General features: G+C 39.8%; 1 protein-coding gene across 1 annotated transcript in view; it reads left to right on the top strand.

Moving 5' to 3' along the window:
• The window catches only part of ALPK2 (alpha kinase 2), a 36,325-nt gene extending 23,493 nt beyond the window's left edge, over nucleotides 1–12,832 (top strand). The window contains exons 8-10 of the mRNA XM_005242896.4: nucleotides 1,811–2,028; nucleotides 3,901–3,949; nucleotides 11,083–12,832. Coding sequence (XP_005242953.3) covers nucleotides 1,811–2,028; nucleotides 3,901–3,949; nucleotides 11,083–11,251 — 436 coding nt within the window. The 3' untranslated portion in view covers nucleotides 11,252–12,832. The remainder of the gene's footprint in view (nucleotides 1–1,810; nucleotides 2,029–3,900; nucleotides 3,950–11,082) is intronic.
• Nucleotides 12,833–13,885: the final 1,053 nt, after the last annotated feature.

Genomic DNA, 13,885 nt, shown 5'->3' with positions numbered 1-13,885 from the left:
TGGTGTAGTACTAACATGTCTATTAACCAGTGACCCATTTATTTTCCTTTCAATGTGCAGTAATATGAAACTATGGAGCCATATGTACTAACAAAAGCTGGTCACTTTAATGATACTGGTCAAGTTAAGCTGATATCATACCTTTAGTGAGTAGGTTAGAACTAGACAAGTGCCTACAGTTGCAGTGATTGTTCCTTAGAAAGAGAATAACTACTGTGTAAAGGCCATTTGTACCACTTTAACTGCATGTGCTGTAACAATATGGGTAAAATATCACAACAACAAATAAATTAACACTGTCAATAAAGCTTAATTGTAGACTAGGACTGGACGACTAATACAGAAGTGCTCTGGTTAGGTGTGGTTTTCTGTCTCATGACTAATTCTTCTAGATACTTCCTTTCAGTGTGTATAGAGCACATGCGTACATTCACAATTCTGCCATTTCCAGAATCCAGTACAAGTATGTCTGGAAGCAACTATACCACCCCTTGGGCAGTGTTACTCTAAGAGATAAGATTGTTTATAAGAAAGCAAGTAACCAGAAATCTGTTCTGTGGTGATAGTAATTTCCCTAGGAAAGACATGTACCAGCTAGGAGCTCTTGTGAGCTAGCTGGTGAAATAGAGTTATATTCTTTTATCAGCTGAAGCTGAATGGCTTTCCAAAATGACTTTATCTCACAGCAGTATTAAATTCCACTCTAATATACACTAATGTCACTTATTTGCTTACTCTAAGGTCTTAATTTTGAACACTTACATTGTAGTATCAGAGTGCTGTCTAACAAGTATGCTGAGCTTTTCCAGTGTAAGAACAAATAGAAGAAGACTGCCTATGGGGTAGAACACTGCTTTCCAGACAGCAGGAACTTTGGTAACCAAGAAGTTCATGTTGCTAGTGAGACAGATACTTCCAGACCATTGTCGTTATCACTTCACATTCAGTCTTTCTTTCTGGGGAGACCATGAGACTCTAATTTTACTTGATATTGGACATGAGGTTTTGGCATAGTGCATCTTTAGACGTAAGTTGACCTAGCCTGGTTTCCTACAAAAATTTGTAAGGCTTTCTGGCTAAACTAGCTCAATTTCTAAATTAATAAAATAAGACAAATTTTTTCAAGTTTGCAATTTCCTGAAAACTTCATACAGAAATAGCTGAACTTTTCTGACCTGGATCCAGACTCTGCCAAAGTCCAAGAATCTTCAGATTCTAGATTTTCACTTGAGCCAACTTGTCTTGAGAATCTGATATCTTTCCAGACACTTTCTTGTTTCCTCTTACTTTTTGGTAAAGTAGTTGCTTTGTATTTTCATTATCAAAAGTGTTTTCTAATTTTGGATGTGTCAGGTTTTAGAAGTCTAGTCTGAGAAATCCTCCACTTAGAGTGGTCTTGGGCAAAGCTCCTTCTGGAGAGGATCAAATTTGCAGGCCTAACACCTCACCAAGACTGAATCAGTCAGCCTGAGCAGTTGAAGCAGTGATATTCCAAGATACGCAAGCACTCTTTATTATGCAGTTTGGGTTTTGGGATGTAATAGGACAACATCAGAAAGCATGCTTTGAAAAAGTTTACACCTGAATAAATAATACAAAGAAATGAGCACATAAAGGATAATGTGATTATGTTCTAGAGCTGCCTAGAAGATCCCAATCTTATCCAGATGTCTCCTGGCATTGTTTAGACTTGGTTAATTCATAGATCTTGTTCATTCATGCTCTGAGATCACTGGCCACTTTGCCTGTTTCTTAGTCCTTCATTGACAGAACTGGCTGGATTTTACTGTTTTTTATCCCTTGATTTCAGGATCATTCCTATTTTTCTTGTTCATCGCCCTGCTAATAACATCCCCTATGCGACAGTGGAGGAGGAGCTGGTTGGGGAGTTTGTGAAATACTCTGTCAGGGATGGCAAGGAAGTAAATTTCCTGAGAAGAGACTCAGAGGCTGGCCAGAAGTGTTGCACCTTCCAGCACTGGGTGTATGAAAAAACCAGTGGGAGCTTGCTTGTCACTGACCTGCAAGGTGAGTTGTCTGAGTAGGGGCAATAAAATGGCATTCCCATGATACAGGCTGGTGACCACTCACAGTCAATCCTCATACCTGTGGAACTTCCAGAGACTTGTTTCTGAGCTATGTTATTCTTGGCTTTCTGTGTCCTATTGGCAATGTTGAATGTGCTCCTTCCATAACCTTGTAACGGGCAAAGTCTTCTCCAGATGTGGACAGTACCATGGCCCAGTGTCTGTTTTAATACAGCATCTTACGCAGATCAGAGTGAAAGACAGGAGAGAGAGTTAGGTTGATTTTCTAGCCTCTTTTAAGTGCACTCTGTTTATTTGTGTGTGGTGTGCACTATGCTAGGGAACAGAAAGACGTTAATCACTTGCCTACTGTGGCAGCAGGGGCTAACATGTATTAACCTATGCAGTATTATGATGTTTATCTAATCAGCAGAGAAAGGAAATGTTTACCTAGCTTATGTTCTTCTAAGAAGACAGTTTATAAAAGAAAAAACAAATCTTACACTCTTAATGAGAGAGTTGTTCTTCTACATATCCCTTTAGTAAATCAGGACACTCAACATGAATCAAATCTGGCTTATTGTCTCACATCCCAGAGGTTAAGGAAATGTCATGAGAATGAAAGACTTCAGTTGTTAATAACAGCCTCATCTTTCACTCTTTCTTGTATCTAAATACTTATCTGCAATCTCTCAACAGTATAATGCTCCACATTCAGATCCTGGCTAGATTTGAAGAAACATGTTCCTTCAAAATAAAGAATAATGGGGAAAAAATGTCCTCCTTGCATTTACTAAATGCTCCCCTTATGCTCTTGTGGGTGTGACTCCTCTGGTCTGCTTGAAATGCTGTGCCTGTACCCAACACAGTATACACAGATGTATTTGAAACAGGGAAAGACAGACCATTGTTAAAGAAAACAAAACAAAAAAGTGGCATCTTAGGAAATATTCCATATTTTTTAACAAGAGAAGGCAAATTAGCAACAAGACATCTAAACAAGACCCTCAAAGTAACTTAAAGGGAGAAGAAAGAACAAAATCCTAGCCCGAGGGAAGCACAATGGCAGAAACGGTATCTGAGCCTCTATAATGACTGCTGCTACAAAGGACAATATACCTGCTGCTGTTGAAGAGAAACATCCTTCCTCTCTGATCATGTTCTCATTTGAGTATCTGGGCTGCATTTTTCAGGCATACTAATTGAGATTTCTGAGAGTATTATTTTCTAAGGAAAAAGGACTTAAGACCATCATTTTCCTGTACAGAAAAAATCCCACCCTGCGGGGCTGGATTTTGCCTATAAACAAGTCAGCAAAGGGACAGGTTAAAACCCCCAAGTTTTTGGAAGTACTGAATGAGAAAGGGATTTTGGATCTCTCGCCCAGTAAGTAAAAATAACGTTGACTGACTTATAGGTATTTGATTAGCAAAGCAAATATACAATTCCTGCTGATAAACATTGCAGTCCAGGTTTGCAAAGCATCAAAACCACAAAACCCATAAATATACACATCTCAGGGCAGATGCATAAGCAAAGATTTGGTATGTTTCTTAAAATGCCGTCCTCAAAGTGTAACCGCTCCTTCCCCACCACTGACTGTCAAGCACAGTAAACAAGCTATGCTCTTTCTATCACCTTGCTACCTGTAAACCACTAGTATGAGACTGACTTCTAGAAATTGTACAATGCACAAACATCATATTTGTTAAAATACTTTAAAATTATTTTTAAAAATGGTGACAAATAATTAAAATTAAAACCAGGAGTCAATAACTGATATTTAATGCCTCTATATAAGATGTTTTTGAATCTGAAGATATTCCTAGAAATTCTAGTGTAACATAAGCTCTGTTTCCTTGGTGCCTTGTAGGTGTAGGAATGAAGTTAACTGACGTTGGCATAGCAACACTGGCCAAAGGGTGAGTGAAAAAATATTTCTCAATAGCCTCAATAGATTTTGCTTTACACATCAATCTTCACAGTGTAAATATGTTGGGGGAGGGTGCACTGGAAGTTTATTCTTGCTTTGACTTTGGAAGAAAATAATCCTCATCTGGCTCTTTTAAATTCTTTTTGTTCATATTTATGGGAACTCACCTATAAGGAAAACACATTTATTTTGTTCTAAAAGGATGGGGCTACGCTGTAGATTGGGTTTTGCTTTTCCTTCATGCCTCCCTTAAACAGGCTTATTCAAAGGGCATCTCATGAGTGAAATCAAGGTGTCTGGGGACTTACAAACAAGTAAGGCATTTTACTTGGTGGTATATTAGCTGGAGGAAGGTAGGGCTGAAAATGCAGGGCCAACACTGGCTACAGCCTGAGCTACAGTGAAAAACCTGGTGTTTGTGCTGTCCAGAGCTTCTGACCACGGAGGAAGTATCTCAAACACAGCATGCTGTTGAAGGCAGAGCTCCATCTGGGCTTGAACTTACTAGTACCTGCCCCAGCAACTGCAAATACAAGTGCTTATACCTATCTAGCCCTACTACTAGATCCTGCTACCAGTATCAGAGGTGACCCTTCTCCCCTCGTACTCTTCCCTTGGAAGAAGAGATAGTATCTACCACAGTACTGTGGGAACTAGGGAGTGAGATGCCCTGGAATGGGCCAAAGTCTTTATTGCCCTTTTTGCAAAGAATTTAAAGGGATGGTGCAGGGGCTGCATGAGAGAACACAGCTGAAATCCCTCTTGCAGCCAGCAAAAGTGCCAAAGCTTTAGAATATGCATTTATGCCACAAGCTTTTATAAAGACTCTTCTGTCAGTTTAGAACTCTATGAGTCAGTTTTTCCTCCTATAGCAGGCAGCAACCTTAAGCATTTCTTGAGCTGGGTGTTCTTGTCAGCTGCATGGGTGGAGGGAAGATGTCTATTCAGCTTTGTATAGGCCACAGCTGACAGAAAAGGAAATGTGTTAAGGGATTTGATGGTATCTCTTTCCCTTCTTTCTCAAAAGCAGTAATTCTGAACTATAACAAAAGATCTGTTCATAATATTTAAAGAAGCCTGTTTCCTAATAGCTTTGCAATGGCTTCAGGTCTTTTGGGGAGTCTTAAGCATGTCTGTTAAAGATATAGGCCTTTAGTGTTCTAACTTTCTTCCATTTCTCTTAAGTTTCTGTTAAAGCTTCTAGTTATTCCACAGGCCAAAAGAGCCATGGATAGGAATAGTGGGTATAGGCAGTCATTCAGATCAGCTGGCTGCTGGAAAGGGAATGGGTGTAAATGCCTGTGAACAATGCTTTAAACTAATATTTTCCTTTGCAAAACTGACAGGAAAAAGCAGAGCCAATCACATGTATTTAGTCTTTATACTAAACTGGAGCTTGTCTATATACCCATGGTACAGGAAGAAAACCTCACAGTATCTTTTAAATTATTAAAAAATTGACCCCAGAAAGTTCTGGGAAAATCCTAATTAGATGCAGGCTGGCATCCATTCAAAACTTACGTTGATTTACTTTTTTAGCTGTGGATCCAAAATGAAATCGGTTGAAATGAAGTTACATCATCCTGTTATAAAACAAAGGAGTCATAAAAATTTTATTTAGGCAATACTGTTCACTGGAATCAGAAGCTTTATAGTAAAGCTTTAATGATGCTGTTGTCCAGCTTACTATGGCAAATTACACTTGTAAAAACACGTTGGAATAGGGAAGAGGATGGTGAAGTGAGAAAATGAATATACAACACAAGCTGTAGTAAGAATCACCTCAGTTATATAAAGGAATATAATTTCTCTTCATGAACAATCTCTTTAAAATGTTGAGTATCACTTTGTGTGTCATTGGGCTAATGATATTGCTACAAGACAACTTCTTGGTTCTGTACTTTTCTTCCATGCTTCTTTCCCAGAAAGGACACCTCTGCATTAGTGTTAACAGTTTGATTTTTAATTCCATGAGCCTGGGTGGGGAAAACAAAAAACTACACAGAATTTGTCTATATTACTGGCTATTGCTACTTTTGGTAGTGTGCAGCCATGCTCATGAGAGATTGTCTATCTCGCATATTGGGGAGAACATACATAGTCCTACTTAAATAAAACATATAGTATGATGATATGGTTTTAACTGTATTGTTAGGGCAGATAGAAAGCTGATTTTTTGGTGTAATTGCTTATAGAAATTACCAGTTTCTTCAACCACTCTTTGCAGAGGTAATGATCTTACTAGTCACACACACACACTAGTCACAGACAGCTCCTCTGCCTCCAATTCTTCTAAGCCTGGGCCGATCATATCAAGGCAAACCAAAAATATCCTTGGTAAATCCTGTGATCCTTGATGAACGGGAGAACATTCATATTGTTCCTGGATGGAATGTACATTAAATACAATACTAATTTCACTCTAAGATTAAACTTGTGATCAGGGGAGGAAAAAAATGGGGAAAAAAAATCCATCTCCCCCACCCCTGCCATGCTCATAGTATAGTCAAGCTTTCAAATAATCTAATGTCATAGTGAAACTGTTATGGATGAATTTGCAAAAGCCAATATAGCAACTGTCATGAATTATTCATGACCGTTATTTATCCTCCAGTGTTTCTTGTAAACCAAGTACAATAAACAGCATATATTAAAAACTGGTACCTATATTCAGCATGGCTTGTTGCTGTTAATGATTTTTTGGGGGTCCCGACTCATATTCCAAGTCTGAGCTACCGTTTCTGGATGAGCATTTATGTATCCTTTGTCTTAATCTTTCCCCTCCTTCCTGTAGAAGCTGTGCAGGGATTGATGTTTTCAACAACTAACAATCTTCAAAGTAATTTGATCTTTTATCCTTTTTATGTCTATTTTACCAGTGAATTGGAAACCGAACGAACCCGAAGCAAAGGGTCTTTTATTCAATGCACCGAAGTAGCTGCACTAGAGCAATTTATGTCAGTAGAGGGCGAAGGTGAACTAGAAACCGAAAAGCCTGGAAAGTATTTTTACTGTAGCCACTGGGGCGCATCAGTCAGGCAATCAATCCTTTAAATAAGCTATTTAGTAGATTCTTTGGGGAGCATAAACAGAAAGAATGCAACACAGTAACTCGCTTCTAAGTGCAAACAGTGAGCCAGTTTAGAAGCGGTGCACAAGTGCCCAGGTATTTATACAAGAATGGTAAACACAAAGATGAAAGAATCAGAAACACTGTGACCCACGGTCCTGGTGGTGAACAGGAGTGCTGTTTGCCAAACGTGGAGCTGAAAGTCTGTCTGGTTTCAGGGCACTGAGAAATCTAGTCTTACTCAACATGGCATCAAGAGGCATCGGGGAGTTTAGGGCTCGGGACAAATGCAGCATTCCCCCTTCAGATTTAAGGAAGATTGGTTTGGGCCAAGTCCTAGCTGTCATGTTTGGCAGATAGAATTCTGTCTGGGCTTTATTTATCAGTTATCTAGTCAGTGAATTAGTAGTGCATGCTGTGCAAAATAAACAGTTTATATTTTTCAAGGCTTGGAATGGTTAATAGTTTGGTATTACTGAACACAAAACATATAGGAGTGATACGGACTGTAAAATTTAGAAACCAATCATAATGGAGACCTTCCCTCAGTTACACATACCAGCAGCTATAACACCAAATGGTTTGAATTAAGCTCAGATGTCCTGCCAAATTACACCAGAGCTGTGGTCATTAGGTCTGTCCAGAACAAATGATGCAGTCTGGAAGCACACAAGGGGAGCTCTGTGGAAGCAGTGATGAACAAACAGCAAACAGCTGGGAGAACTCTGATGCAAAATTTTGGTCTCACATCTGTAGATTAGTTTTCCTATGGCCTGCTATAAGACCTGGGGCTGTCTGCACAGTGCAGACCCAAACTAGGCTCATTCATGCCTTTCAACTTCCAAAGTGGACAAGGAGGGTCACCTAGGCCACATCTGCAGCCACAAGATCAAATGCAAACCTATTATTTTAAGTGAAGGGAAAGGTGTCTTGATTTAGGAACAAAGCTAGTAAAATAGAAATAAATCATGTTTTCAATATAAATGTTCTAGAAATAAATCATGTTTTCAATATAAATGTTCTGTCTCCTGTTCACAAGAAATTTATGCTCTTATTTTTACCGCAAACATATCTGGCATTTGGTGAATTCTAAAGCTACAGTTAGCAGAGCATTCAATTATTCCCTTAAAGTGGCTTTTACTCATAGTATCATCTAAGCAAATGCTACTGTTTCTGCTCTTTGTTCAGATGTTCCTTCAAAGACATACAGTAAGTGACAAATACCAAATACAGATAGGAGAGCCATTTAGACAGACTTTTATTTACTTCACGAGAAAAGTGGATTTTTTTATTCAACTTTTTCATTCCAAGGTTATTTCCATAAAGAAATGAGTATTATCAGACTTCTATAGCATGAGAAAAAGACATGAAGAAATTTTCTTTAGCTGCAACAAAGTGGCTACCTAGGGAGAAAAAGAGAATGAGAGCAAGAGAAAGAGTGTGCGGTCATTTTGCAGCCATGAATTAAAATAGTCAGCATTCAGTGCAGTGAAACTTCTCACCTAATTGATAGCCCTAGAGGTTACTTATCATTAATATTTCTGCCAGAACACACTCGCCCAATGTGCAGCAGAAAAGAAGCCTCTCAATCAGTGTTGCAGCAGAAATGGAGTTCAGACACCAGAGTAAGCAGATGCTACTTCAAGGCTGTCTGTGCCTATCTCCTCAGACATCAGCAGCTGCACCTGTGTTACACACACTGCTGCAGCAGTGATGCACCATGACGGTGGAAAGTGCTGTAAAAACAGCTGTTGCTGCCACCGGCACTCACTGGGAAGTTCCAATGGTTAAGTGAATAGTCATGATAAATTAATAAAAATATTTCAGTATAAGTTAATGCTCTTTCCTGGCAGTGCAGTTCTCTGCTTTAACTAGTTTCTGAAGTCAGGATCAATGCTTGATATAGAGAATTTCTTGCTGAGGACAGGCATGTTTGCTTGTGGAACATGTTCTGCCAATGTGTCTGGAGCATACATCCATTGGCTCTGGTAAAGGAGCTCAAGTGTAAAATCTCAGGTCTATTGTTTCTCCAAAGGAGTGAGAGAACAGTTCGTTATCTTACTGAGCTTCAGGGTATAGTCCTGAAGTAACAATGGCACTCCTCTTAAACTTCCTTTGGGTAAAGGGGCACATAACTTACTTGGAAAGAAGAGGAAAAAAATAATCTTAACCCTTTGAGGTTCATCTGGCTGTTTATAGCAAGCTAGCTGAGTGGTTTCTCTAGACCAGGGCAGGTTTATTACCTGTTTAACTTAGACGGTAACCTTGTCTGGTATGAACAGCCTCACATGACGAATAACAATAAAATGCCTTTGGAGATTTATTTCCTTGAAATACATAATTAACATTCAAAAACTCCGACTTCAAAGAAGAATCTGAAAATAAAATATTGGTATGAGAAGGACTGCTAAATACTTATGATGTAAAAGTTGAACTCCAAAATAGTTTTCCTTATTGAGTTAACCAACAGCAATAATTTCATTCCTTGGAAGACTAAGGTCTGCTGTTCACCTTGTACTTATATGCAGAACTTCATTGTCATGGCTGCAATAGCTTGCCTGAAATCATTTGGGATCCATCCTCCATGGGTAGGCAATTATGACAGTGTTTAAAAGCAGCAGCAAAATGTATAGATTACTTTTTTTGGCTGTAAGGAGGACTAACAATATATGTTACCATTTTGGTATGTGCCCGAATAAGCAATAAATATTACCTTTTAGATATACTAGAGAAACTTTCAGATTCGCATTATCTACCAAAGAGATTTCTTTCTCCTAGGGTGGAATTACTGATGCTAGGAAAGCAGTCAGCTTGAGGTTTCAACTTTTCTATTTCTTCTCTGTAGAGGAACACTAGAGATGCAAAATAGGACAGTTAGATATAAATGGGGGCAGATATTTTCCCCTTTTGTTGCAAGGATTTTATTATATTTTCACCACTGGCACCATTCTTTTGTAGAAGAAAATCTGGCAAACCATGTTCCAATAAAGATGCTTATCTGTTAGAATTGAGTTTCACCTTCTCAGAGCAAGTGATTTCTTTAGCACTGTGCAATCTGCATGAGGAAAGATGTTCCCTGGAATGCTGTGCAACGAATGCGTGTTAATTTCACTGCTAACTCTTGTTTGTTTTTCATGCAGTGATAACTCACAGTTCACATCTGAGGACATTGTATGTCCCGTGAACCAAGAGAATAAGGTAGAACATGTACTTATCAAGGTTACCGAAAAAGGAGAGGAGCACCCTGGCCTTTCTTCTCACTCTTCCATCCTAGTAATCTGACCAAAAATTACCCCTTTAAAAAGCAGGTGCAGCTTTTGAAAAAAGCTGTTGCAGCTTAAAAAGCAGGCACCAGAAGGAATGTCAGCAACCAGTGGCATGGTGAGAAGAGGGATGTACATGCTCTGCCTATTCCCTGGCTTTGCTAGCCCACTTGAAGAAGGGAGAGGTCGCAGTGGGAGATATGGTGGTGGCTTGGGAGCTGTGAAGGCTGGGTGAGACTGTCTTCCTCAGGAATGCTCCTTACATCTTCTTCCCCAAGAGGCTTGGCTTCTTGAGATGTTGTAAGCCTGAGGGAGGGAGGAGTGTAGCACAGAAGTTTGCTTCTCTGTACGTGTTTGGATGAAACCCCCTTCTAGTTCTGACAACACCTCATGTGGCAACCTTGACTCTTCATGGTAGTCAAAAGAACTGTTTATAGAGAATGAAGTAGAGTGGATTTAGTTCATGTATTTCTGAGACAAAATGAGCCAGCAGACAATTATATTCCCAACTAAATGAAATGAAAAATAGTAGCCAGGACACATACCACAGAACTATGCCTCTTTAACCCTTTTCCCTCTTCTATCACTACTTACTACCTGGTTTCCTAGAGTTCTGAATGGCTCAGTTTGATTTTCTGTGACAGTTAGTGCTTCTCAAAACAGCATGGATGGAAGAGACTTGCCTAACGTTTTCAAATTGCTTAGGAGTCAACAGTCATACTCTGCCTCCCTATGCTGACAATGAATCTTGAAATTGCATTTGGCTTTTTTTTTTCTTTGTTGCTACAGATACAAAGGTTTTAAAGGCAACTGCTCAGTTTCCTTCATTGAGCAGTTCAGAGCCCTCCACCAGTGCAATAAGTACTGTGAGATGCTGGGGCTGAAATCTCTCCAAACCACTCATCAAAAACAGAAGAAAGCAACATCCATTAAAAGCAAAAATCCACCAAACTCATAAACTGTAAAGAAAACAGTGCCCAAGAAGGCAAGAGAACCTAGAGACTTCATTTCTTCGGAGTACTGAGTTGCACTGTTCATCTTGTGGAAACTCTCAAGGACATGTAGTAGTGATAGGCACCAGCGATCTGGTGGGAAGATAATTTTAGTCTTTTGCCTTATGACATTATTTTGAAGTCATCCTGATGCTGATGTCAGCAACAAAAAAAAGGAGCTGATTCTATGGTCCTGGTACCTGAGATTTAACAGCAGGACAAGGTTTTGAAGACAACCCTTCTATGAACCGGTATCTGCAGATTTTGAGTCATGGACACTGAGTACCCCACAGGTCACTGGAGAACATCATCCCTTCTATGTTTCTGTGCCTGTGACCCTGTGGGTTCAGCTGCTATGTAAACATCAATATATTTAAGATGCCACTTACTAAAAATTTTGCAGTGTTCTTGCTCAAGCTGCTATAGAAAAGTTGTTTTCTTTCCCAGATTTTTGCATATTGTGATCCTACTATAATCCTATTCTTGTATTTTTTTTCTCCCACTTACATGTCTTTTAATACAGGACAAGACCATTCATGATTGGACATATCTGCCTTCTGCTCTCCACAAAATTAGCTAGCATCTTTTAAGGTCTTCACAAAAGGATGCCATCAGCTTAAAGATGGGCAACTTGTGTGATTCTTGCTTTCCTTGCTTTCCATACAAGCTTCCTTGAATCTACAGTTAACCCCATGGCATGGTACTGTTGTGCTTGCACCAATCCTATTGCAGTATAAAGGTTTGGAGTCTGCATGTTGCCAAACAGCTATCATCTGAAATAAGCCATTACATACAGAGTGTATTTCAGTACATTGGAGCAATTTCAACTAGAATAAGTACAATGACTTGTCTGTGTAGCATAGCTTTGTTTTTTTTAAGGAACATGACAGGTGCCCTGCGCCAGTACCTGTCTACTGGAGTCCTGATTTATCCAAAATGGCTAGGCAGTGCAAAAATTGAAAAAAGATACTGTGCTCTATTAAACTTAAGTGTAGCTTATGTGGAAATTTGCAGCCCGAGAAGGGAACTAGGCATGTCAGAGGGCTGCAACAAGTTTACTGGAGATGGTAGTTGAAAACCCAACCTGCAGTGCCTAACACAGCATACAGACACTGAAAATTGTTGATTTCTTACCCCTGTGTGATTACTAAATAATAGGTAACCAGAAACCAGTACCTGTGTGGAAGAGTCCCCTCAGTGCTAAGGAAGATAAAAGTGATCTCAGACTAGGTTCTGCTTTGTATTGATAAGCAGTGGGTGCCAAATAAGAGATAAACTGTTGGGGACTAGCTGACATTAGGGACAGAAACTCAACTGACTGCAATGCTGATGTAACATATAGGCTTGTCATCCTGGGCTCCCTTTACAGCTAATGGAGGTCTTCTCAATGGAATTTAGAGCAAAGTGCAGGTCATCTGAAAAACAAACATTTAGAAATAGGTTAGATTAACTTGCCAAAAAACAGCCTATGTCTCTCCATTGAGGGAAAAGGAAGCAATGTTAGACAGACATCTGCATTTTAAATTCCTGCTGTTACATGGGATGAAGTTCTCCGGACTTGCTCAGAAACATTTGAGTTTTTAATAGTTTCCTGCTAACTTAGGTGGAGGAGGCTAACTACAAAATAATATTGCATAAATTAGGATGATATTGTAGTCCAAGTAAAATTAAATGTATGAAAGACTACTTGAAAGATGAGTTTTTAATCAGAAAATGCCAAAGAAAGGTGAAAACTTTGAGTGTGACTGAAATCTGGGTCAAAACACAGTGTACTGAGGATGGGAAGCCATTCATTTTAAAATAAAGGTGAACAACAATGCCATGGTGCTGCAGAGAATCTGAAGCATCATGAGAGAATGGAAGCAGAAAAGTATACAGAGCAGAAGTTTTGAAGGAGTTATCAAAAAAAGCAGGCAGAGGGAGATATGGCACAGATGAAGCAGATGGTCTTGCTGATACTGGCTGTGCTGTAGGGAGGAGGTTTCCCCGGGGAAGTCCCACTGTTCTGGTGTCTCAATTGTTCAAACCAGGGTCAGTCTGAGTTTACCCACATCTCTTGCTCAGCCAAAAGGAAGTTGTTGCGTGTGAGAGAACAAGACACCATGCATGGCCAGACAGCACACCTCACAATGGGGATGGCAGTAAGCTAGTTTCCACTACCACTTGACAATCATCACTGCATCATTTATTTGAGTCTAGATTCTGTACTCTGCTGATGCTTATTGCTTCTTGCACTTCTGGCTAGCTTTGGTGGGGAAGAGGTGTTAGGAATGGGGCATATTGGGCATTCTGTCACATTGCAGCTGGAACTGTTGTGTCAGTCAGAGGCATGAACATCAGTGCCAGGCAGTCAGCATGAAGCTGGCCACCCAGCCTGGGAGACTGTTAGGCCAACACTGTGTGTCAGTGGGCTTAGCTCAGTAGTCCTTTCCCCTTCTGTGGTGTGGGAGATGGTCTCAACAACAGCTCTGCTCCTGACAGCTTTCCATCAATGGAGAGTGCCAATATGGGAAGGACAGTTTACCACAGGTCTTTCCAGTTCTTCTGTAGCCATGGATGTCAGCAGTGGGCTGGACAATGTAACACACCCCATTTATGAG

The sequence above is a fragment of the Falco peregrinus genome, chromosome Z (assembly GCF_023634155.1).
Source record: "Falco peregrinus isolate bFalPer1 chromosome Z, bFalPer1.pri, whole genome shotgun sequence".
NCBI classification, from domain to species: Eukaryota; Metazoa; Chordata; class Aves; order Falconiformes; family Falconidae; genus Falco; species Falco peregrinus.
This window is presented reverse-complemented; position numbering and strand designations above follow the sequence as displayed.